The sequence below is a fragment of the Alligator mississippiensis genome, chromosome 2, assembly GCF_030867095.1.
Source record: "Alligator mississippiensis isolate rAllMis1 chromosome 2, rAllMis1, whole genome shotgun sequence".
NCBI classification, from domain to species: domain Eukaryota; kingdom Metazoa; phylum Chordata; order Crocodylia; family Alligatoridae; genus Alligator; species Alligator mississippiensis.
The window spans coordinates 233,138,363-233,165,317 of record NC_081825.1 but is presented as its reverse complement, the minus strand read 5'-3'; the positions used below and the strand labels follow the sequence as shown (position 1 = coordinate 233,165,317).

General features: G+C 43.3%; 1 protein-coding gene across 7 annotated transcripts in view; it reads right to left on the bottom strand.

The window, feature by feature from the left end:
* Nucleotides 1-602: 602 nt before the first annotated feature.
* Nucleotides 603-26,955, bottom strand: part of SMOC1 (SPARC related modular calcium binding 1) — a 203,517-nt gene continuing 177,164 nt past the window's right edge. For 2 of the 7 annotated variants that reach the window (XM_059722907.1, XM_019476656.2), the window contains exons 11-13: nt 15,723-15,970; nt 8,729-8,779; nt 603-5,827 (exon numbers count right to left, since the gene is read on the bottom strand). In XM_059722907.1, coding sequence (XP_059578890.1) covers nt 5,811-5,827; nt 8,729-8,779; nt 15,723-15,970 — 316 coding nt within the window. In that variant the 3' untranslated portion in view covers nt 603-5,810. The remainder of the gene's footprint in view (nt 5,828-8,728; nt 8,780-15,722; nt 15,971-26,955) is intronic. The other 5 variants (XM_059722908.1, XM_059722911.1, XM_059722912.1 and 2 more) reach the window with 5 other exon arrangements.

The following is a 26,955-nucleotide window of genomic DNA, read 5'->3' as shown; positions in this document are numbered from 1 at the left end:
ATGGCTGCACCCTTTACTTATGAAAAGGCATGTTTTAAAATGGTACTTAATGATAATTTCCAAACACGCATCTTGTTAATATCACAAGCCCTAAGGGAACTTTCAGGGAAGGTGCTATCAGAATGTTCTCAGTAAGGACCCTACTTCAGACCCCAGAGGGATGAGTATTTATGAAGCTGGCATCTGAGTTTTTCCTGAGTGCAAGGTGGAGTGATGGATGATTTGTGAATTCCTGCCTGCAATCATCTCTAGTCCCCATGAGAACTGTGCATAATTTGGGCTATCAAATCCCAAATTGGGCAAGGTGCTTCGGGTTTCTCCACAATCCAAGCGGTGCCTTGGAGGATGTTTCAAAGCCTTGCAGGGTGGTGGTTGCTGAAACATGAGACACTTTCACTTTGGACAAGTTTCATTTTGAGCTCTGAGATGTGTTTCACATTGACTGTCGGTATCAGAGCCAAAGCAGAGACTGGCATGGGCCTGTATGAACAGATACCTTTTGCCTGGCTCTGCTTAAGTGACTCTCAGGAGTGCAAAGTGGAAGGCAGGGGATGGATTCTGGAAATTAAGATTCCACAAGAAGTCACCAGGAGACGCTGAAGCAAGATTTATCTATTTTATTAGAAAACCAACAATAACCAGATGCCTTTCAGCCTAACAAACAATGCTGTAGACAAGACCACTGGGAGATGTTCTATACCACATTTCTCCTAGGCTTAGAATATTACCTCCCTGCCCCCTTACCTTCAGGAGTGTTGAAACCAAATATCCTCCATGTGAGGGGATTCCTACCCTAAATCAAAGACAGTTTGTCTTCTCCATTGTGTTAGTCAGGACCAGCAAACAAGGAAGGATTTCTCCCTCCAACAGGAACAGTGCTGCCTACAGATGACATTGTGTGTGACCCCTGGTTTCTTCACCTTTGTCCCAGCTGCTTCCACCACTTATTCATGGTAATGAACAGAATCAGGACGATTCACAAGGGTGGAAGCAACATGTATGAATTCTGTTTCTCCAGATAATTACATGACCTTATTGATCTCTGTTGACTCCTACTGGTACACGCAAGAGCAGGACTTGCCCTGACACTTCTAGATAAGGATGTGTTTGATGACACCTGCCCTATAGCCCTGGATGCCAGAAGGTTTTCTGGTGGGAAGAGTGGTGGTGGTAGTGACGCGAGGTGTTTCATAAGGTCCATAGTTCCATCTTGCTTGGTATCCTGTCACACAGTGGCAGAGGTTCGGTGCTGAAAGGGAGAAAGTGAACCAGGGTTTTTCCCCTGTTCCTCTCCCACTTGCAGCTTCCAGCCTTTAAGGTCCAGGAAGCTCCAATTCAGAGGCTATATCCCCCCTAACTCCCAAGCACAATAGCTACTGATGCACCTTTCCTCCAAGAATTTTTCCAGTCTCTTTTTGAATCTGGCTACATTGTCAGCTTCTACAACATCTGGTAGCAAATGAATTCCACGCTTTAATTACACTGGGTGTGAAAAAAACCTCTTTTGTTAGTTTTAAACCTACGACCTACTAGTTTTATTTTATGACCCCTAGTTCCTGTATTATGAGAGAAAGTAAATAATAAATCCTGTTTACTTTCTCTTCATCACTTAGCATTTTGTAAACCCTTATCACATCCTCTTTCAAGTGCCTCTTTTCTAAAACAAATATGCCCAGCATCTTTAGTCTCCCCTTCATACCATTAATCATCCTTGTTGCTCTTCTCTGAACCTTCTCTAGTTCTTCTATATCCTTTTTGAGGTGTGGGAACCAAAACTGGACCTAGTATTCAGGAGTGCATGCCCCATGAATTTATAAATGGGCATAATGATACTTTGTATTGTTTACAATTCCCTTCTTAATGATCCCTAACTGTTTGGCTTTTGACATCTGCTGAGCACTGAGCTCATGTTTTCAGCAAGCTGTCCACAATGACTCCCAGATCCTATGGTAACAGCTACAGCACAACCCATCATAATGTATGTATAATTCAGGTTATTTCCCAGTGTGCATCAATTTCCCAGTGTGCATCACTCTATACTTAACCTACATTGAATTTCATCTACCATTTAATTGCCCAGTCACTCATAAGTATAAAATCCTTTTGTAGTTTCTCACAGCCCACCTTGGTCTTTACTACTTTGAATAATTTTGTGTCATCCATGAATTTGGCCATCTCACTACTCGCCCCCTTTTCCAGATCATTTATGAATGTGTTAAAATAGTACTGGTACCAACACAGATCCCTAGGGGACCCTACTGTTCACTTCTTTCCATCCCCAAAACTGTCCAGTTATACTCACTCTTTTTTTTTCTCTCATCCTCAAGCCAATTTCTAGTCCATGAGTGGGCCTTCCCTGTAATCCCATGACTACCTAACTTCATTAACAGCCTCTAGTTTCAGTCTTGGGAGAACCTGCTGTCACTAGCATCATAATTCCACAGGGAGTTTCAGCCACTGTGTACCTTTGAGTTGGACAACTCTATGACCATGGTTTATGCTACAAAACCAAAATATTCTGTATGACCTTCTAACATATGCAGTCACCAGAACTCCTGAATCACTTAGGAGCCTCAAGTCCACATAACCATCCAACACAGAGGCAATACAAGAGACTATTTTGGGACCTTCCCCGAAGACAGTAACTTAGGGTACTAGGCCCTATTCTCCAACTATGGAAGGGGAGACTATTTACTTCTCAGTACCCTTTCTATGGGGCAATCCTGGCAGAAGGCTACATGTAGGGTCTAACTGAGACTGTTGGCTAAATGGATCAGCCTCAACCACTTGGCTTTTTTGAAGAGCTGCCCAAAGCTGTCAGCTTGTGGAGGGCACGTGCACACACATTGCTTAAGCATCTCTTGGAAGGAAGGGAAGCAGGACTGACAACTGCAGTATTAGGGCTGCAGAATGGGTGATATAGCAGTAAATCTGGCTGATTTAAATTCCCCAACAGCAAATGAGTTTTAGCAAAGAAGTCCCAGTTACTAAGGCTCAATTTAACCATTTTTTTCTGCCCTGGGCAAGCAGGCAATGGCTACACTGAGCACCTCACCCTTTTTGCTGAGCACATCCTGCTCCCTGCAATTGCATGAGAGTATCCTATAGCCCTAGCATCAATCTTTGGCCCTTGCTGGATATAGTACTAAATGACAACACCAGCCAGTCTATCATTCCTCAAGATACAGCACAACATTTTTACAAGGCTGGGCTTGTTCTTCATTCCTACTGCAAGATTAGCGGGGGGGATATTGACATCTGTGATTATACACTGAACCAATTCCACTTAACACACTCATACACAAAATGCCTGTGTATAAAAAGGAAAAGCAATGAGCAGAATGCAGACTTGCAGGCACAAAGCGGACATACGTTGCAGGTTGCTTACAACAAAGCAGCCAGCAACGGGTAGGACTGTTTATAAAGCAAAAGCTTTTCCTTACAACACACCTGTGAGACTTGCACTTCACAAAGGTACTTGTTAAGGGTCCATTGGTTTGTTTTTTTAATCTAGACCAAATGCTTCAACCAGCTTCAAACCTACTCCCAAGCAGTGAGATCCCAAGTCCTGGAATCCAATGAGTGATATTTGTGATTGAGGAAGGCTCCATCTGGGCGTTTAAATGTGGTGCAAGTTTGCTGTGCTGGGGCATTGGGATGTTTAGGCTGTGACACTATTGTCACAAAGTGCTGTCATCTCAGGAAAAGGTGGAATTGCCATGTCACACAATCATATAACTAAGCAACATGGCCACAGTTTGTTACAAGGCCCCTCTGTCACACTGTTTCACAACAGTATTGTGTTGCAATGTTCCACATGTAATGCACAAGGCTATGGTACAATGCCTGGCATTGCCATCAATACCCATTTTGGGACACCGAAATGGTACTACTATTATAGCTTTAACAGGATTTAAACCAGGGCAGGCTTCAAACCCAGATCCTATTAACAATATTGATGGCCACTCACCATTTCCTAATCGCTTGAGAGTTGGTTACAGATTCCCTTCATGTATAAGTAGGTAGAAGACAGGATCACCATTCACTAAGTTAAATGCAACACCTCAGAAGCCTCATTATGGGTAAAATGGCCAAAGTACTTAGGTAACTATCATCAGAGAGCTGTCCCCCATAATACTGAATGCAAACAACAGGTACCTAAGGGAAGTGCACCAGAACAGCATGAGGATTAGGGTGTGCATACAAGTAAGTGAAAAAAAGGTTTAGGTGTCTGATAGCTGGGAGACTGCTGTGCCCCACTAAGGGTCAAGCAAACCAGAGATGCTCAAAGCAGGAATACACTGTTTCGCAGTAAGCTCTATGCTCCCACTGGCTTTTACGCACAGTAGAGGGTCTAGGTGTCCCTGTCCCTCTGCAGAATTTACTGTTGTATCTGACTGTGAATAGCAGACAAAGATCTTGGCCAAAACATAACTAGTAGAAGCAGTCCATTTGAAACCTCTGAAAGTAGTAGCTTAGCCAATCTGAGCCACTGCCACTGCTTTAGAGTGCACTATTAGCGCTTAAAACACCGATATTAGCAGGGCACAGAGAATGGGATAAGGTTATTGTGAGCCAATGCATCACCCTACTGAACAGGCAGAGAGCTATGGATTCACATCCTAGAAACACAGGGACCCATGGTTCTGCACAGGAATGACCAAAGCCTTCAGAATGAGAATAAGCCAAATGGCAGAGATGCCATTTATATTAACAAGGCACCCAGGGATTGGTCTTTTCCTGTATCTTTCTGTTCTGACAAATGCATTCTCATCTCTCCAGTGCCCGTCACTAGGCTGGCAGATGCTCCTGATGTGCAGGGCAGAGCTACTTGATTTCTTGTCCTTCATATGGTTATAGGGGACATTCGTGGTCACTTTGGCACACATTAAGATAAACAGTGTCTCTCCTCACCCACTCTCCTGACACTACTGGGACCTGTAGTATGTTTTCCTGGCATTGGCAGCCTGCTGGCTCTCCTAGTGACCCTAGACATGGTATTGGTGCGGCATATCTTCCTTATGGCACAGTTGGGCTTCCCCCCCACAGTTCCCCTGCCCCTTCCACACTTAAGGGTGTTCATGTTTCAAACCCTCCCCCACATATGCTCACATACAAACTCTTCTGTGATGCACTGACAGTTAAGCTGTAGCCGTACTCTCTCAACAGTCCATGCCTGCAAGCTACAGAGGGCTCTCACCAACCATCGGAACTGGGGCTATTCAGTAACTCCCAGGAAGCACTCGGTACTCTGTAGGAACAACTTGGGAGCACTAGCTGGGCCAATATATTCACTTCTACATGCAGTGGGATACTTGAGAGATTGATGTGCAGCTGGCAGATGGATCAGTTGCTGAAATCAATGCCCTGTTGGAATCCAGTAATACAATGTGTTCCTTTAAGCTAACCTGAATAGCCTTAGAAATCAAAGGAAGGAACAGAACAGTGACTCCAACCCCTGTACAAGACAACTGTACAATTTACACATATATTTATATACAGTATATAAAAATCTCTTTCTCAAGTCCCATCAAACTTCAAAATTTAAGTCGTCAGTAGCTATTCCAATTTAAAAAAAGGAAAAAAAAGTCATGCTCTTCCTGCCCCCTCCCCCCTCCCCTGCAGAGTATTAGATAATGGCATTAACAATAAATCAAAAACCAAACCGAGTATTAAAAAAAAAAAGTGCAAACGTTCTGGGTGCCACTTCTGCTACGGTGGATATTGCTGCCCATGTGCTCACAAGCAGCAGGGTGTCTCTCCGTCCAGCTGTCCTTCCTTTGGGTTGGACCCTGCATTCAGATCTCCTCCTAGACCAGGCGTCCTACTGACATGGGTAGGTGGAACATTTAGTAAAGGGAGTGGAAAGGGAAGAGAGACATACCCAAATTAAATCCTCAATTCACAGACTGTTGATGTTAAATATATAGCACAATCTCTTCTGCAGATCAAAGATTTCAGAGCAGGATCTAATGAGCAACTGCCTTGCAGAAAAGTCAGCTCTGACCAAGTTATGAACATGAAGCCTTAGGAACTGATATATTACTAAACTCAAACTACTGCTATCCATAATCTTACCCCTCCCTTGGAAATGGCCAAGCAATCCTGACAAAACAATTCCCCCTTTCCCGTCTCCCTTGGGCTGAATCTTGCTTGGGCTGAGCACTGATTCCAGACAACTTTGCTCTACTGTCAGTGCAAATCATCTCCAAGGGTGGCCAGCTGGCTGGCTTCCTCAGCAAGCAGGCAGTGAAAAGCCCAAGCGTTTTTTTCTCAGCCCTCCAGCAGCAGGACCCAGCAACTTTCCCAATGAACCTCTCTCAAAGGTGTCTCTGTAACATATGCTCCAAAGACTACTGTGCTGTTAGAGTCTTGGGTCCAAAATCTAATGCTGGGCTTTAAAATGCACAGTGAGGCATGAGTATAGATTCAGTGGGGTGGAAAATGTTAATTGCTTGAAAATCCCCTTGGTATGGCTCAGATTTGGGCACAAAAAGGCTGCTCAGTTAGCCGGGAGTCTCACACCCACTGATGCTCCAACTCCTTGTTCTGATTAGTCAAGGCTGGCATGTGCATAACATTGACAATATTGACCAGTATAGTGCCTCTGGATTTGACTGTGGCCAGTTCTCTGGTGGGGTACCATTGAGTTGCCTCCAAAAAGGAGGCAAGGCCATGTCCCTGCCCCCTTTCTGCACTGGCCAGCAAAGCTGGAAGCTTGTGGAAAAAAGTGCACCCTCCTAAATGGTGTCTAAGTAACCAGACCCAACTCATACAGACAAGCACTCTGGGAGGCCTGAAAATCATCACATTTACCCTGAGGGGGAAGGGGAACATTTCTGCAGAACCCAAACTAAATCTATCCATCCCTCTGGGAGGTAGAGACCGTGGGAAAATTGCCCTGACTTCTGTCTAATGCTGTTTGTTTCTATTAGCCTACAGACACTGTTCTCAAACAAAAACAATTAAAATATCTATACTTACCAATAACCTATTGTAAATGATAGACGTATAAAGATAACATTTTTCTTAAAAGAGATGCAGTTTTATAGGACAATAGATAAGAAATCCTCAATGATCCATGGGCTAGAAATAAATGTAATTCTGCCACTTCCACTGATTTTCAGATTCATAGGTACTATGGACAGATGAGGCCATTACATCAACTAGCCTGATATCCTGTAGTACACTGGCAATTACGTATTACTTGGTTACCCTGTGTTGAGCGCAACAACCTGCATTTGACTAAAGCAGATCTTCCAGTAAAGCATCTGATCCCGATTTGAAGACATCAAGAAAATGGAGAATCCATCACTTCTGTGGGCAGTTTGTTCCAGTGGCTCCCTGGAACCCTCCCTGTTAAAACTTGATGTTTAATTTCCAATTTATATTAGTCTATATTAGACTTCTGCTTCCAACCACTGGCTTTTTATATTGTCTTTCTGTGCTAGATTAAAGAGTCCTTCAGTACTTGGTATCTTCTTCTTGTAAAGGTACTTTTAGGTTGCAACTGAGTCACTTCTCAATCTTCTTTGTGATAAGCTAAATAGATTGAGCTCCAAGACTCACATTGTAAAACATTTTCTCCAGTCCTCAAATAATTTCTTTTGCTCTTTTCTCCAGCTTGTCTAATTTCTCAGCATTTTTTAAAATCAGACACCAGAACTGGATATAATATTTCAACATCAATATCACTAATACTGCACACAGAGGTAACAGCATTCCCCTACCTACTCTCGGCTCCTCTACTTCCACATTCAAAGAGTGTATTGGCCCTTTTTGCCATAGCACCACAGCAGAAGCTCATGCTTAGTTGCCAGTACACTATGACCTCTATATTTTCTTCAGAACCCCTACTGGATACATATTCTGAAGGCAGGTCCTGCAGTGTTTGTTCCCAGAGGTATCATTTTGCACTTAGCTGCACTGAAAAAGCATTTTATTTGACCTGGCTCAGCTTATCAAATGTTCTGAAGTGCCCTATATGATTGCCCTGTTCTCAACATTATTTACAAACTCTACATCATTTACAAACTTCATCACCAATGATTAGCCATTGACTTTTGGATAACTCACGGAAATGAACACCCTCAGGCCTGATGCTCTAGAACCCACTAGAAATGTTCATTTGGTAATGATTCTGCATTGATAATTTTTTAAAATAGTTAGAAGGCCAGCTGTTAATCTATTTTGTGTGTGCTTTATTGGCATGTGACACTACTAAATTTAGTCTGGATGTCATACAGCATTATGTCAAATGTCTCAAAAATATCTAAGCATATCTATATATGCCTATGCATGCCTTTTATCAACCAAACTTGCAATAAATATGCCTTTCTGTACCCTAAAAAGAAGAATTGTAAATCTTCTCCTCCCTGCATGCACACATCATCCTTTACCTGGCTTGTGAAAATTGTAAGTGCATTTGCAGAAGTAGCACCATACCAAAAGGCCTAAAATACCTGTTTAATAATGTACTTTATAAACAGTATTGTATTTCCCATTAGGAAATTGTTATTCCCATTAGGAAAGCTGAAGTCCAGGATAACTGCAATGGTGTGAAAGAAAGTCCATATTTCTTGGTTTCAACTCCCTTCTCAACTTTAAAGGTCATTGAACAGCTGATATTTGTGAAAGTGGGGAGTGTTTCCATGGCTTCTCTGCGGATGGCCGTCATGCAAAAAAAACAACAACCCCAAAACAGGGAACAAACAAGCATGGTACTTACTGAAAGGATTAAGACCTTGTCTTTTTCCCTGGGGGAAATTGCTATTGCTGCCTGCAAAATGCAAGAACAAAATTTAGTCACCACTGTGGTCAGTTTTTTATACTTTTGAATGCTATGGTTAGGTTTAGGAGAACATGACGATTGTTCCCCTCATAACAACAGAAAATCATAATTGCAGGCAGAAGTGTAGCCAGGTTCTATGAAAAACTCCCTTAAACTAATGTGCATCTGTCTCTGCCAAGCCATCCCAGTCTTGGCTTGCAGTAACTTTTGGAGTCAGACTACACTGGACTAAAGGTGTCACAGGTTAAACATCCTATATTGTGATGAATAAACCTCATAAAATCCAGAGGTTTAGTTTAGGCAAGAGCCAAAAGTTCTAGAAACTCCCTTGATACAATTAAGGCGAAGTTATATGTTACAATTAGACCATACTAAGGGCACTTAAAATGTGAGTGTCTGCATATTAAAGCTTATTAACTCTTGTTAAGTGCCCCCTGAGCGTCCCACAGTTACACCACTTCAGGCGAGGGTTAACTCTGGCCTGTTCTAACATTTAGCCTATGTTAGGGTAGCTTCAGTCTGCTCCACAGAGATGAAACAAGCAATTTGAAGCCCTCCAGCATCCCAGGATGCACTGCTGCTGTCTGCCCCCCCTCCTTTCCCCCAGCAGGTGTAGAGAGTTCAGGCTCCTAACTACACCCCTGTAAATCATTTCTCCAAACTAACAGCTTTATACAGAGCTCAGATAGCACGCACCAGGCATAGGATAAATAGTCCAACCTTACTGAATCCCTGCTGCCCTAAGCATACGTCACAATATTCATACACTTTCTTGGGGCCTAAAATCAGACACCCAAACTGACATTCAAAATTGAGTTCCCAAGATGCCAAGCATCTGCAACTCTCAGGGGAGTGGCAGTGGCCCACCACTCTTGAAGCCATTTCCAGTTACGTGCCCAATTGAAGGTTTAGGTGACTGACTTTAAAAGATGTCACCTGCCTCCATCTGACAATTTTGGTGATTGGCTGATGTCAGGAAAATAGGCGCTTCCACTTCCAGTCAGAACCAGTAAGTGTGCTTCCAGATCCCATTCTGGCCTAGAGATGCAAATGACTGAGCTTAATTACCTGTATCAGTAACTCACAGTCTTGCAGAAGGAGACTGAATCTAAAATATTAGATGCTGGCTGTGCAAGAGAGGGACAAGAGGGCATTTAGGAAGGTGGAAGGCATGGAGGTCTAAAAGAGAACAAACAATATAATGGAGAAAAGAAACCAGGACAAAAGCATTCCCGTTCGTGGACCCTGCTTTGGGGGAGAGGGCAGGAAGGGAGGAGAGGGAAGAGAATCAATAAGATGGTGAAATTTAAGAGAGATTCCAAAATATAAATCTGATGCTTTTTAAGTAAAAGGGGACATGTATACATATGCTGCTTAATTAAAAGGGGACATGTATATATATGATGAAAAATTTAAAGTAATTCCGAGTGCTAGTCATCCTTTCCTGAGAAACAGAAGCTACAGTTAAGCTGTTTTGATGCCTGTGTATAAAAAGCACAGCTCCATTGCTAAAAGGTGGATTCTTCCAGAGCTAACTGGGGATCTTACCCAGAGTCCGGGCACTAAAAATTCAGGATCTTTATGAGTCTCTCTATCCCTTAGCTTAGGCACAGGCACATATCCGGACTTTTCCAACCGGCTGCGAGCCCTGCAGCAGCCTCTAGAGGGTGCTGCTCAGTAACTGCAGTATTCTTGAGCTACTGAACTGTCTGAAATACTACTTTTTTCCTCTTCATGTTTTCCATGCGTTTGAAAAGCAGACGTTTCTATTTCCTCCCACCCCAGCAGCAAACATCACATTGCTGTAAAACAATGATATAACACATCCCTATGTTAGGTTAGTGATATAACACTATCACTAAAGGAAGCCATCATATGCTGGCATCTCACAGCCACCAGACTGTTCATTCTATAACAGTAAGGAACCTTGTGCCCACAAAGGAAGGTGCCTACCTTTCCACTTGCATCTGCTGAGCAACAATGCAAAAGCCGAGCCCTCTTTCCCACTGCATTTCACTCTCAATACATCTTGTAAACATTTCTCTGCAAATCCCTATTAAGTATCCTACACTATCCAAACTGGGTTGAAAGCAGCCTGCAGGCTGCTAGCAGTAATTCTAAAAGGGTTTTTTCCCCTTAGACTTTTAAGCAGGTAAATCCTCCTCTTGGGTTAGTGGCACCTTGCACATGCAACAAGGAGGCAGTAAAGAACACTTTTTGCCCCCAGACACTTCACTGAGTAGACTATTGATGATGTTTCTCCTGGAAACCCACTTGTCTTTGAATGATAATTGGAAAACTACAGCTAAACTGACACTATACATTTAACAAGACTGGCAGACTCAGTCCCAAGCACAAAAGACCTTTCTGCTATCTGTGCCAGGGGCAGGAATTTCTTAGGATTGGTCCAAGACAAATTCACCTGAGGACTAAGGACTTTCACACACCTCACCACCTTTCACAACAAATGCATGCTGTCTTTGCTGTGCCTTCCCTGACACACTATGGACACATGCTTAAAGAAAGCAAAACAAGGCAGAATGAACACAAGTGATGAGACAGACAGATGCACAGGCACCAGATATAAGTATCAAGCTGCTAGCGTATGATGGTGAGATGCTCAGGCATGCTGATGGTAAGAATGGGATAGGAAAGGGAACTTCCTCTCCCCCTCCGCACACACTCCAAGAGTTAACTGCATAAAGCAAAGTTCAGCATCACAAATTCACCTTTGGGACATCATTCTGTTCACATTCACAAGTGAAATTGGACCAGGCTAGCTGGTTCTTGGATTGGAAGCTTTCAGTGAAAACCTGGTATACTTCAGTAGGTTGCACTCATTCTTCTGAATAATGAACAAATGCCCAACCATAAAGCAGAGACACTGTGTATAGCTAGACATGCTACATTTCAGACTGGATCTAAAGCTGATGTCCTGGACTGCTCTGGTTGTTAATGACCCTCACCCCTGCCCCCGCCCCAAGGAGCTTTCTGCTAGCCTAAAGATGTTAAGCTCTATTATCCCCACCTGAACTCTGAAGTGGGTAACTGAACTAAGTGACTTATTCAATTAAAATACTCAGCATATTTAGATCTCCCTCTCTCCCCACTTGCCAATTATCTATAATCTGACTGATTTTTGCTAACTTGTTCATTAAGCAAAACCATGGAATGAATAACGTTTATAATCACGTTACAGATGCTACAATGATTGCCAACCATTCACCATGACAACCTGCTTTCTGTCATTCACAAGGTAGGAGCAGTCATCCAAGTGACATGCTGAGTCATCTTCTTCCAAACCCAAAGACCTTTTCTTAGATGGCCACCCAAGCATTCCCGCACAATCCTTTCAATATGAATTTACAAAAATATTCACAAGACTTTTTTTCCTTTCCACAACTGTCCTGGAAGGACATTCACTCATGTCAATTTCTACAGAACATAACAAAGGGATCAGAAATATTGCCAAAGTCACAGGAAGTACTTCCTTCTTTTTGCAGTGTTTGCTCAGCTTCAGTAGATAATTACATGTTGCTTTTCTAACAATTCTCCCTGAAATTTTAATTAAACACTTCAATCCTGTTTCTAAAATTCCCCATTGACAGGTAGCAGTTAGCACGAGTCTTGCTCATGCCTAGCCCCCCTCTCTAAGATCACTAGGCACCAATTTGTCTTGAATTCTGCAACTTTCCATCAGAGCTCTGCAGCTTGTCTGCCTCCCCCAAAGGACTCCATCTTTTGACCAGTGAGTCACAATTGGCCTTTGACCAGAAAGTGTTTCTACACTCCAGCTTTGCTGTGCAGAATCCATTGGTGAATGCTGACTTTACCTGGTTGGGAATCAGTTTGGGTTCCTTCCACACACCCTTAGTCAGACACACCTGGATCTACTGAGAGGGGATGCTTTCCTTGCCAGGCTCCAATCACACCCTGAACCACCCTTCTTCCCTTGTTTTAGGGAACTATTTGCAGGATCAGCAAACATCTTGGCTGGTTCCTAGGTACCTCTCCATCCTGATTTCCAGGAATGGTACGTCTCCAGAGTTGTCCTAGAGGGGCGTATGGATGATATTTTAGCAAGCCAATAGCAGGACCAGAGAAAAGAGACCCTACTTGTTGGAGTCTATGATGAGTTCCTTGGTACTACTGGGGATGGCGGAAGAATGTAATTGTGGACAGGTTCAGATGGAAATCACTGGGTGATTAGCTACAGGTACTAAAAGGATGTTGGGGACTAGGGAAAAGGATGGAAATACAGTATGTACCTCAGCCAGGTTTGATGCATGAATGCCACACAGTCTACAGGAGTGGATCCAGAAGGATGCACTGGTGCAGTTGCACCCCCCTTTGACTCCTGCTCCATCCAAAGTTTAAAACTAACTGCTTGGTAGTGGCAGCAACATTTCTAGTTAGACACTGTTGAGGGAATCAAATGTCTTCATGGCTCATCATCATCAACCTGATCTCTTCTAAACTCTGCCTTCCACAGTTGTTGATGATGCTCTCTCTTTCTTTATGGATTTGATAGTCTACCAAATCAAGTCATCTTTGATCTGCAGTTCTGCTGTCTGTTAGCTGCTCCTGGTAATAAAGCTCCTATTTTACAGCCCTGCAGACTGTTTATAACTCATTCCAATTAAGTTATATTTGTAGAACTTCAGTCTTAAACTGAATAATACTCTAGGACCCTAGCATATTAGTTTATTTTTAACTGGAGAACAATGTGTGTTGTTTTATGTGTGTTGACACACCTCACCATCTGCACCCCCCTTTTCAAAATTCTAGATCCACCTATGGCAGTCCATCACTGTTATGGGACACAGAGGGTGGGTGTTAGGGGAGTGTTGATTTTCATATGGAAAGACTTGAGTAGAATAGAAGCAAAGCCAATCTACCTCACTGTCTCACAAATCCCTTGCTGCTTTACAAAGCTGGGTTTGTCTAACGCCATCTCTTGAAAAGCATAAAAGAAGAAAAAAGAACTGGAAGAGGAAGATTCAGTGTTTCAGTCTCAGCCCACTACTTCCTTCAGGTCACTCTCAAGAGCTTAGTGTTGGGTCTCCATCCTTATTCTCCCACAAGCCTCCCCCTGTACTACTTGTGCATTCCTTTTTGATCCCTGGGGCCAGGCTGGTCTCGAGGAGGCATGCCAAGTTGTGTGACAGAACAAGGTCGGAGCCCTATTTTGTATACACAGACTCTTCCTCACGCAGGGAAGGAAGCCACAGAAAGGTCAGGCTGTGCTCTGAGCAAGTATTGCTTGGCAGTCGCACACTTACAACAATAAGTCTGCGTTTTCTGGTCACTGCTTTATTTTCCCCTCATCTTTGGCAGAGCAAAGATGCTCTTGTTTTATTCCTTCCTTCATTGTCTTATGTATTTTCATAAACTAAAGCCTTGAAGAGCCAGTTGGCTTGGGCAGCAGATTCCAGCAAGTCTCACTCCAAGCCAGATCACAGTAAAACTAATTTGGCACATTAATCTTAGTAGGAAGGTAATAAAATTAAGGGATACAGGCACTATTATTGTATATTTTTCCACAGTAAGATACTGGTGACTAAGGAAAAGCTTTCATTAAACTAGGGAAGCTGGCTCTTCTCTAACTGCTGACCACGGATGTGAAGGCTTAAATTAATGAATGTTTGCAAAGCTCACAAAAACATGTAACGTGCTAGCAACCAAATGCAACCAGCCCCCACTGGTGTGAAAAGTAGAGCAAATGAGCTTTTCACATGGTATGTACAATGGGTTGATTGGGGTGGGGGGCAGGGAGCGAAAGCCCTCTTCAATCCATCCCACACAGCCTAAGGGATCAGCTCACTGACCGTAGCTGTAGTCAAGGATCTCAGCTGACTACATACCAAGTTAGCTCTACAACATGTTCTGTGGTGACTCCTGCCAGCCATACTCCTTTTTGCCCCAGTCACCTCTGGGCTATAGTCTCTCCACTCACTCCTCACCCAATAAATGCTGAAATATTTGTATACAAAATGAAACAGCTTCAACACCTGTGCCAGAGATACCAACCCCAGAATGACCTATAGCCCAATGGCTAGGGCACTTCTCCTGAGAGGTTCAAGAGCCTGGAATCCATGTCAGCCCTAGAGATGATCCAACTATGGGCCTCTCACATCCCAGGGAAGCATCCTCACCATTAGAGTCAAATGAAAGGAAGGTATCATCACAAGAATCACCATACTCTTCTTCATCCTGGTTTCTGTTTGTTTTTTGTTTGGGGGCTTTGTTGTTGTTGTTGTTTTTGCTTTACTCTAGCCCTTGGCTTTTACCAGCGACTGAATACAACTTATGTTTGGATTAAACATTTTCCATTTGCCAAAACCCCCAAATTTAGGTTTGGGGCCAATCCAAAAGTCACCTCTTTGCAGGCCTCTCATTCCGCCAGTCTTTAATTGCCATTCTCTTTTAGAAAACAGTGGTGGTGTAACACTATGCTGTCTGTCTTTCTCACTTGCTCATTTCCCTGTGAGTACTTATTCTCTTTCATGCTGACTTTTGTGACTTAAATAAATTTTGCTCCTGTTAGAATTGCATAATGAATCATAAGCTTGGGATCACAGAGTATCATTGACAGTACTTTTCCAAGAAGGAACCCAACTAGAACTGCATGCTGGGCTCCGGAGAAGAACAAATCTCTTTGCTCTGTGGACATGCAGCTCCTATCACACAATAGGGTCCTAGTAGACACTAGGGGCTCCTAGGTGGTACCACAGCACAAACAAAATAATAGTAATAAACCAAGAACAAAGAAGGTTTGCAAAGCTGAATGCTAGTAAAGCACACCTTTTCTCTCGCAAACTAAGTAATAAAGCTCCAATCACGGGGAAGACAAGCAAGTACTGCTTTAACTCAGTCTAGTTATATTGCTCTGTGGAGCATTGCTTCCATTCAGAAGCAAAAAGTCACCCACCTCCTTCCTTGCTGACTCCCAAACACCCCTTCAGCTCTTGCAGTGAAATAGATTTGTCCTTGTTGAGGTCGCAGTAGTCAGTGAAGCGTCGAGCACATTTCTTGGGCTTGGCTTTCTTTTTCACGTAACGCTTGAAAGGCTTCAACTCCCGCTTGTTGATGTCATTGCTGCTGTTGTTGTCCAGCTGGCTGAAGTACCAATGCACCACTCGCTCCTCTAGTGTGTGGCTGGGGTCTGGCTCAGAGAACCTGGAATTCAAACACACAATCCCCCAAGCAAAAGGTGATGCTCTCATTAAAGTCTGTAGGTAGCTGCTGTCTCACCATTACCCGTTTGGCTTACTGAGCCTATGGGATTATCATACTCTGCTTCCCATGGCCAGAGGAAGCCGATTCCTGGTCAGTAAGGTTATTACATAAGCAGGGTACAGGCAGCAAGGGACCTTTTGTCACCAGAGGTTCCTGAAACCTCCTTTTGCCTATTTTGAATGAGGCATATATAATCTTTTGAAAAAGAAAGAGATTGGATTTTAACATGAGTGGGAGGTACTAGCGAAGCTCTAAAAACCAATATTCTCTCAGCATCCACAGAGCAGGTGCAAGGGAAACATTTCCTGGACACTTCCTGTCAGTCGTTGTGCCTCAGCTGGACCCTGCAGGGATCTCCTCCAACCCAGTCTCCATGGCCCATTCTGTCTTTGGTTTCCCCACTGGGACTTGATAACAAGGGGCATAATCAGTACCGAGTTTCACAATAGTTCCTGTTATTCTAGGACCTGAATATTAGGAATGGGAACATATTTGCTTACCGCAAGATCCATTTATTGATTGCTTGAAAAGGGTTTTGGCAGAAGGTGACAATTTTGCTACATTTATTTACATGAGCCAACCCTTTACATTGTATTTGCATGCTTTAATTGCTTTCACAATGCTGATTAAAGGCACCAAGATTAAAGGCTGCAACAGCCAGATGACAAATCCATTTATGAGTAATAATGAGAAAATAAACTGGTTTTGCCTCACTTTAAACCCATTCTATTAACAACTTGACTTGCACTACTGTGCTACTGTGTTCCTGAAGGCAGATTAAAACTAAGATTATAGCTTTCCCTTTCTGCACCTACCTCTCCCTCATGAATACAGCTCACCCCTGAAAGTAGGTGATAGACAGCAACCAGACATGTGCTGCATGCTGTCACACTCATTGCTTCACCTCTGACTTACTGCTGGAAGACAACCTTGGGATGCACTGAGCAGATTCCAAAGAACCCAAATCAATCCTTTATTAAGAGCAGGGGTGTCTGCGTTCTTAAATCAGATCCCAAAGTAAGTTGCCAGCAGTCTGGTGCTGGGGGCAGACTAAACACTAACATTCAAGTTCTCTGTGGGTGGATCTTCCAAACCCATTTCAGATGGGGGTTCAGAGACCAGCAGCCTTCTCTATACCAGGGTATATTTTAAAATGGGTCAGGCTGCCATATTCTTTGTTGGGCAGGTAGGGGACAGATTGGAGAGCTATACTTCAGGACTTCCAGCCCAATCAACATCCCTTTAAGCAGCAGAGCCTCTTGTTAAAATAAATGAAAAACAGAACCCTGCACTGATCTCTGCTTCAATAAAAACTATAAGTTTGCAAGATGGTGCAAAGGACAAGGCAAGGGTGGTCACAGGCATGCTTCTCAGGCAGCTTTACAAATAAGAACATATTTATAAAGATGGCCCGGGCCCAGCGACATCTGGAAGTCTGACATAATAAAGACAAACAAACCTTAAAACCTGGAGAGAGGAAAATAAACCACAAAGCCTATTTTGAAAAGTTTATTCGACAGTTTCTTCTGCATTATTTAATTCTTGGGTGAGTTACAGACTGGCGCCCAGAGTGACAGCAGCTGGTTGGCGTGCGCTAGAATGTACACCTGCAATGGGCGTGCTTGGCTTGGGTCTGGGAGCCAGAATGCAAGCTGAACTGTTGGAGCCACCTACAGGCAAATGGAAAAGGGAACACGTTGCTTTGCAAAGGGAAGGCTCTCTGAATTTTTTAGAGCCCTGAAACCCTGTACAAGGAACAGGCCAACAGGGAAGGATAAAATGCACCCTGAACCATCTTGAGACTCGAGCTACAGCAGCAGTCTTTAACTCAGTCATTGGCATCTTTTCCCTTTTGGAAAGTTGCTGGCTATCAGCTGAGGCCTGGCTGATTCCCAGGGGCATGAGGGGAATGACTGGAGAGGGACATGAGGGGAATGTGCTGTGTAAGAGGGGCTTTTTATGGGAATATGGAGTTGTGTTAAGATTTGTGACCGGAACAAGTACTATCCAGACTTACCTCCTTCCAGCAAGATCCCTTTTATTACCCAACTGAATCCAACCCTTTCCCTTCTCTCTGCTCATTTCTCAATCTTTTCTTAAAGCCTAGGGCTACTGGGGATAAGGTGGATGGTGTCAGAAAAAGGAGAGTGGGGAGAACAAAGGCACAGAAGTCAGAGCAGTAGCTGAAGGGGTAAGTAGGGAATGAAATGTTCTCTGCTTGTTGGTGGGACAACTTGTAGCACTCAGGTGCAGAGGTAGGGGCATGGGAATAATTTCACACTGCTCAGTGGATATAGAAAGAATGGTCAAGAAGCTGGGTGGAGGGAAGGGCAGGGGGAAGAAAGAAAGGAGAGGGAGAATTGAAATATTATCATCTTCAGCAGGTCTATAAAGGGTACCAGGGATAGGAGTAGTCTTTACAATTCTAAAGTTTAGTATAAATGCACAAACCCATGCAGCTATGACAAATCAAATACTAGTGTCCCAGCAAGCTCGGGTGGTTCTACCAAAGAAAACCCAATTGCAGCATAGTAGTGGCAGAGGAAAAGCCAGGAGAAGTAACTTAAACCTTGAAAGTAGAAAGAGAAAATGTAGTTTATACTGCTTTTTAGCCCTGCCTGGTGACTGTCTGTATAGTGCTGTACTTCCAGGAGGTGCTCACCTGTGGTTGTTGGCTGCAAAGATCAAGGCTAGTTTTAAGAAAAGCATAGAGCAGGAGAGAGGCCTGAGGGCACAAACATCCAGGGAAACATTGGATGCTACAATTAGTTTGCTATGACATTAAATACAGAGATCAGAATTAAGACACAGTACCTTTGTGTCAAGAGGCTCCTCCTGCATCCATGCAACAAGATACACATGCTTTCACATCATTGCTATGCTACCCTGTTCTGATGCTGTATTGTGAGGTAACTTGACTATACTGCAACAGCTGGAATATATCTGAGGCTGTAACTGACCTCCAAGCATGAGACTTGCAAGACTTTGGACAGACTTGGAAATTTCCAAAGGAAGTCCATTCTACTGCCCCTGTAGTACCGCTATTTTAATTAATTTATCATTTTAAAAGACCTCAAACCAGAGCTTGAAGTCAAATGCCTTTACTGATCTGTCTTCTCCCTGATCCAATCCATCCACAAATAGGAAAGACTGAGTGAGAGCAAAGTCAGCTGCTCAGTATGTCGTTACCGTCTCCCAGCATGACAGCATCTCCTGCTAACACCAACCACACGAAAGGCCCAGTGGACTGCAGCCCCCTCTATGTGGTGCAGCAACAGCTTGGGCAAGACCAAACAAAAATAAGACTATATCAAAAACCAAAACCAGACAAATCAGGCATGCAGTCCAGGAGGGCTCCTCAGCCTTCTCTCGTTGGCCACATTAGAACTGTATTTGCCTTTCTTTTAACTGTGCTTTTTAAGGCTCCGTGGTAAAACACCCCAAGAGAGAGATGGGTAATAATTTAGAGAAACAAAAATAAAACTTCAGCTGCCTCTTTACTCTAACCCACAATTAAGTCATCCAAAGAAGTCTCTTAAGAGAGGGAGATGGATTTATGTCATAACTGGAGGGCTAGAGGGGAGGAAGAGGTAAATTAGTAGATCCCACAGAAATCACATAGACTGGGCTGTCTACAGACTACAGTACAACACAGCGCAAGCTAGCTCAAGTACTGGAAGAAGCCTCACTGTGGCCATATAGGCTAATTCACCCGAGTCCAGACTTCCATGGCTAGACTGTTTTCCATATCTGACCTAACCAGATATCTGCACTGTGCTGCCAGACAGGGAACTGGGACTCCAAGGCTCCATACTCAGCTCTCCCATCAACTTCATCCACTGTAGGGAACCATACAAATCATTTTCCTTGGCAAGGCCTTAGCTTCTCCATCTGCAAAATGGGAAGAGTGTTTCTCTGAGAGGTGGAATGCTTAAATTTGTTAGCTTGCAAAATACTTGAAGATACCAGAGTGAAAGTGCAAAGCGTTAGTTTAATAATCATTTTCATATTTCCATAGGCTGCTTTGATACTGTTGGGTGCAACTGGCACACAGGCAAGAAAAGCAAGAGGTTATACAAGTACAGGCAGGTGTGTTTTAAGTGCACGTACTGAATTCTAAAGCACAGCGGGCAGGAGTACCCTGAAGATTTCAAAAGGATGGATTTCCTGTACAGATGCCTGTGCACAACCTGAGACATTTTTAAGCTCCTAAGATCAAAAGCTGTCCTGCTACCAAGATGGAAACAGTTAACATGGTTATGAGGAGTAAAGATGAGGAGAACAACTGCATTCATTTGTTGCAGGCAGGACTACACCTGCACTGATTCACCCTGTGTGCAATCTTATATTCCACAGGATCACAGTGGATGTAAACCAGAGCACAGCATACACCTCAGCAACTGCAAAGGGAGCATGTAACTAGTAAATCAAAATCTGTGCCTGAAGTAGCTGATCTCTTCTTTCCTACTCCTTAGCAGCTTCTCCAGCACCTCCAAAGATAGGCAGGACAGATGCACAGCATAACTACTGCATGGGTGGTGGTTAGATAAAGGCTTACTATGGTAATGTTAGCATAAGCCATGATCAAGAAGAAATGCTCCTTCTTATTATCATGGGAAATCACATGCACACATGCACAAAAAGTACAATTTAAAAGGCATGTGCACTTCAGAGTACATAGCCTATCCCTCACTGAAACCACTGAGAAACCTCCCATTTTCTGAGTCAAGCTTTGTGCAGCAATGATAGCTGCTTAGGATGGAAGGATGAGGCTAATTCAGCACCACAACATTCAAGGATGTAAGGAGGAAAACAGTCTACGAATCATAAACCAAAGGAAGTTACTGCAGTCCTGTGCATGCTGGGGGGGAAGAAATAGTAAGGAATGAAAAGCTGCTGATGGAGTTAGAGGAAGAACAAGAAATTAACTTTACTTGGCTTTGCCCCTTCAAAGGGTGCGCACAGCCATCAGAAGGTTTTCAAGATTAATCCCAGATCTTCTGACCTAAAGAGATTTAGCAATAATGTATCTGTTTGGTGGTGGTGGCAAAGAACCAACATGAGAGAAGCTAAAGAATTGAAAAGGATAGTTTTTGTCAGTCTGCCAGTGCTCAGGAGGGCTGCTGTCCAGGTATATGTCCAAAACATGGAGAAGGGTAGAAAGCAAAGGATTTCAATAACCTGGGCTGAAATTCGTATTTGTCTCCCAATTTGCTTCTGTTTTAGGTTGCCTTTTATTTTTCCCCATCGCAGTGTGCTTTTGTCCCAAACTTCACAGCTGTAAGGGCAATATATGGTTTGAATGAAGGAAGATTACTTGAAAAAAATTCTGAAAGGATAACATATTTGTTTTCTCAGTCTCCCTTTCCCCCTAGCAAAAGACCCAACTTAACATCAAAATAAGCTGTGTTCAGACTAAACAAAGGAGTACTCCACTGTCAAAACTCATTATGGAGACACATAATCCCTCCATACTTAAAACTATCTTCTTGTTATCAACCCAGTTTTTACCCCTTCCCCAACTAATCTAAACCTCAACTGCTCTACCTGAAATTTGACATGCAACACAGTATTCTTATTACATTCTCTCTTGAAAAATATGGGATAAATCATTCAGGGAATTTAACTACTCCTCTTCCCCCTTCACTTTGCAAAGATCCTCCTCTCATGGGATTTTGTCTTACAACTAAGTAGGCTGGAATTGCCAAATGAACATAAAGGGAACTTGGCATCCAACTTCTAGTGAAATTCAGTATGAATTGGACACTTAATTCTTGTGCGTCTTTGAAAAACCTCTTTAAAGTTAGAAATGTGCTGGAGGAGATGTGCCCTTTGGAGTGTGGCTTCTCTTTGCCTGCTTCAAACTCTTTGGCTGGAACAGGAAGAGGAACCCTCCAGGGCAATTTTTGTGAAGGACTCTCTGGGACTATTACACAGGGTATATCTGGCAATTTAAAGTGAAGGGACACAGCTGCTGTGCTGCATGATAAGGGAGCTATTGAAACCCTCTTAATACTAAAATTTCCCAGGATGTTATATGATCAGCAAAAATACTAGCAAGGGTACATACTTCAAATTAAAATTTATTTTTGTAACTTAGTTCCTGCTGGAGAACTAAACAGACTGGAACCAAACACAGCCTTTTAGGACAGGTAATTCAGACAAAGACTCCCCCATAGCACCCCACACTGATCTCTATTGCTATCTTAAATCTCACATGGCATGGATGTGCCTGACTCCGAGGAAATTAACTATAAATTTAAACACACCTGAAAACTAACTGAACCCGTCAAAACAAAACAAGACAGATAGACAAACCCTGCAACTTCTCTTGACATATCAGATTTTTTTCTGAATTACTCTGACTGCGTGTCTTTTCAATGAGACCACCCTGCTCTGCTTAACAACAACAAAAAAGGCTCAAATTCTTTGTAAATACATTTTAATCATCTCAGGAATGTATAGTAACAAACCATGCCCAAGAGCTGTTACATTAGCTTGAAACTGAAAATGCGTATTACCAGATTTTCTATTGTGAAAGTTTCAGTGTTATCTATGTAGCTGTTTTGCATTTATGTGGACTAGCCAGAAGCAGGATGAAGGCACTTTCTAATCTTGCACTGCCGTAAAGCAAGAGTGACTTCACACAAGTACAAAGCTGTTTACTCTAGTAAGTGCAAGGCAAGCTCTAATGATTCACACATTGTTTTTTAATCATGTCCTGTAAAGTCTTGTCAGGTTTTTTCTTTCATTGCCTGTACCCCTACAGAGTTACAGCACCTCACTGTGCCACAGCTAGAAGTGCTTGTGCATGCAGATGTGCCTTTTAGCACAATCATACATATCTTTCAAATGCTATTCTCTAACTCCACCCCCCCCCAACCCTTATTTATATTTTCCCAACTCCAAAAACACCAACCAGGAAATTGAATGCAAAACCACACGAATGCTTTGCAGCCATAAAAATGAAAATGTGAACTGAAAAGATTTGAGGAGGAAAAAAAAAATCCTTCTCTTATTCAGTCACAGACTTTCCAAGGCCAGTCTGGACCACTGGGTCACCTAGTCTGACCTCCTATATGTCACAGGCCATAGAATTTGAGTCAGCTAGCCCTGTATTGAGCTCAATAATGTCTGTTTGGTAGAAACAACCCATGTCTCCCAGACAAACATCAGCTCTTGGTAAGAAGACATCAAAAGATGGAGAATCTACCACCTCCCTTGGTAATTTGTTGCACTGCTGAATCACTCTCAAATTAGGAACCCGACAGATGCTTTTAACATGGAACGCATCTGAACCATATAAATGCATCTAGTGCACGCTTATCCTGCCTCTGCTAGGTTAGAAAGCAGTTAGTACCCCGTGTCCCACGCCCCCATAGGGTGTATTTATGCATGGCAATCAAGTCATCTCTCCATCTTCTCTTTGTTAAACATATGAAGCTCCTGAAGTCTCTTGCTGCAAGTCATTTTTCTCCAGCCATCAAGTCATTTGAGTGGCTCTTCTCTGACCCGTCTCAAATGCTCACATCAGAACTACACAGAATAGTCTAACCATCTATGACATGCTCAATGTATACATTGGGAAAATCCTTGTCCCGCCCTTCCCCCCTCCCCAACCCCAGCTCCTATCCCACTACCCAGCTGGTTATACATCCAAAGACTAAACTAACTTTTTTGCCATGGCAACGTATTGAGAATACATATTCAGAACTAAGTCTTTTTCAGAGGCAATGCTTTCCAGGGTTGCAGTCCTTAGCTCTGAATTCTTTTTTCCTAGATGTCTGACTGTACTGTATTTGAGTATATAACTATATTGAAATATAAGGGCCCTGAATTATCAAATGATCCAGAGTGCTCTGTACAAGTGCTTTGTCTTCATTATTTCTTCATTGCAAACATCCACAAGTTTAACCAGTAATGATGTGCTTCAATGTACTGTCTATATTTGCTCTGAGTATACAAAAGATCCATTTGTCCAAGCAACAAATACTTAAAAATCTAGCATTTGCCAGATTAAAGTTTCAGAATTTTATGAGACACTAAAAAAGGAAGGATAAAAATGGAAACTGTTGCACAAGTTTACCTGTGATAGCTTTCTACTGCTGTAGGTAAAGAGAATGGTGAAGATCATGCAATGAACTGAATTTGTGAGACCAGCCTTAGCTGACACAAGGGGGGAAAAAAAACCCAAAAAACAAACACATACTAAATTTTATCTTTTTCCTATTTTACGTGGACTTTCCCCCAACTTAATAATGGTCACAGAGGTGCAAGATGAATAACATTTGTTTGGGGGATAGTAGGAAGCTTATGATTCAGTATCTCAAAGCAAATACTGAAAAAGATAGCACTGGAAATGATCATTGTTGCTTTTTGGAAAGCTAGGAATGCCCCCTTCCTCCAGGATAAAGGTCAAGTGTCTAGCAGCCCGAGATTAGGCATGATTGAGAGAGTAGAACACTAGAAATGTCTAAATACTCTTTCAAATGGTATCATTAGAATTTTTATCCCCTTCAGAAGCCTGTAGAGCAGGGATCACTATACTCAGGCAGCTGTTGGACTTGGCAGACCAAAAGATATAAAGCAAAAGACATATTAACACATTTTTAAAAAAATCTCTAAGTTTCTTAGAGAAAGCTTTTTCTGCAAAATGGACAGCCCTGTGATGATGCAGTAGGAGGGAAAGATTTGATACATATTTTGGGGGGAGGGCCAGAGAGTAATCAATGCACACAGAGGTTTATGCCAGAGCATTTTTTTGCAGTTAATTCTGGCTGAGGACAGGCAGGTGGTGGATTTCTTTGCCTCACACAGGACTGGCTGCTGAAAGGTTTCTATTCCCCTTGCACACTGGCTGCTGACATTGTAGCTTGAAATAAATCATCATGAAAACTGTGCGAAGAACAAGGTAGTGAAGGATTTTGCCAGAAAGGGCCTTACTGAACATTCAGACACACACAATACTTTGGAGACTTAGGAAAGAACATGCTGAGTTTTCAGAAGTGTGGTTGGTCCATGTGGACCTCTCCCCTTGTCCTAATGTCTCTACAATACAAATTAAACATTGTTGTACTGATTACATTGGCACAGTGATTGAAATCCAACTAGGCGGGCCAAATAAATATCAGATGCTCTCGAGGGCTTGCTTTCACCCGATCCCACTGTATCTGAACCATATAAATGCACAGAATTGACACAGGAATGCTTGTGTTTGGGGAAGGAGCAATGTGTTTCCCACTCCTGGGACATTTTTTTCATTCTGTTTGCATGCACATGGATATGCTAGACATACCAATTCCTCAACAGATCACAGGGCATTCCACTTAACTGCAGAAAAACAGGACTTCTAGCACAAACCCTGCTTGAGGCAGGAACATCCTTGTTTAATCCATCCCAACCAAGTAGTCCTAAGTGTTTAGTCACCAAGGTGATATCCTAGGTATTAATACTAAATTAAGAGAGAGACTGTCTTGCAAGACTCCATGATGAAAATAATAAGACACAAGCCGTAACCCTCAGAAATATATATGTTGAACTATTAAAGATGGCACTGTTTCCCTTCCACATATCAGAAGTAAAAGACTGCATGGTGGCCCTCCAATAAAGGTATGCTAGTGTAACAGTCCTATATATCATATTTACTGAAATACACAATGAAGTTTTTCCCTCATTCCGACTCATAGATTTGGAATTGATTTGGCTGATTTGACTTGGAACATGAAAAATTTTTCTTAAAAAGAAAAAATATGTAAAGTACATACAAAAGTGCTGCTTAAGTGTGTTTTGGAGAACCTGTGCTAAAACTTGCAACAATTTCAAAAAAAGGTAACATGCTTCAACTCTGGATAAACTAAGTCTATGGGTACCAGTAGTAATTAGCATACGTCCATTTCAAGGTCTGTGTTTTCAAATTTGTCCCTCACTTCCATGTGCCCAGGGAGAGCAGGGTCTGACAGTAAGGAGGGTGGGGGGGGAGGAAGTTGGGAGGGCATGGGGTAAAGGGGCTTCCTGAGCCCCCCAGATCTATTTTCCCTGGTGGAACAGTGGGATGGGAAATAAATTCAAGCAAACCTCCAATAATTAGATTCTATACCTGGAAAATTATAACAAATTTATTAGAGGTGCACTGATATAAATCTGTCCATATTGTATTGCCACCAATAAAAGGAAAATTTACATTATCAGCAATTGGCTTTTTTTGGTTGATGTGGTCAATGTCACTGATAAATGCCACATGCATGTACACAGCCACAGCATGCACACAGCCAGGAATGCAGCCCAGCAGCTTGGAGAGCAGCGTCCAACACATAAGTCTGTGGGATGGAAGGGGCACGAAGGGGCAGACAGAGACCCCCACAGTGAGGGAGGGAGTGAGGCTGGGGCAGGGGCTGACGCTGTCCTGCTGGGGTGGGGTGGGGCATGGGATGGAGCTGCAGGCAGCTTGTCTGGGGAATTGGGGGTGGGGGGGGCTTCCACCACTGCGTGCACCCCTGTGGGAGGCATGGGGGATCATGTGCCCTCAGGATCTGTGCGCAGAACAAGGGTGTGCTGCCAGCTATGGGCTGGGGCTGGGGGCTGCGCCAGCCTCTTCCCAGTGGGGAGGGCGGGAGGGGAGCTGGGCCAGGGCTGCGCTTGGGGCAGGTGGCAGTGGTAGCACTGGGAGCTACAGTAAATTTTGGGGTGGCTATAGCCACCCCTGTAGCCCCCCACTCTCAGTGCCACCACCTGCCCCACCCCACCCAGCCCAGCCCCCCCATCAGGAAGAGTCCGATGCAGCCTCTGGCCCTCACCCCATGCACAGATCCAGGAGGCACATGCCCCCTGTACCTCGCCCAGGGTGTGACAGTGGCGGGAGCCACCATCCCCCTCCATGCCTCCTGGACGAGCTGCCCAACTTTGTCTGTGTCCCACTCCACCCCGGC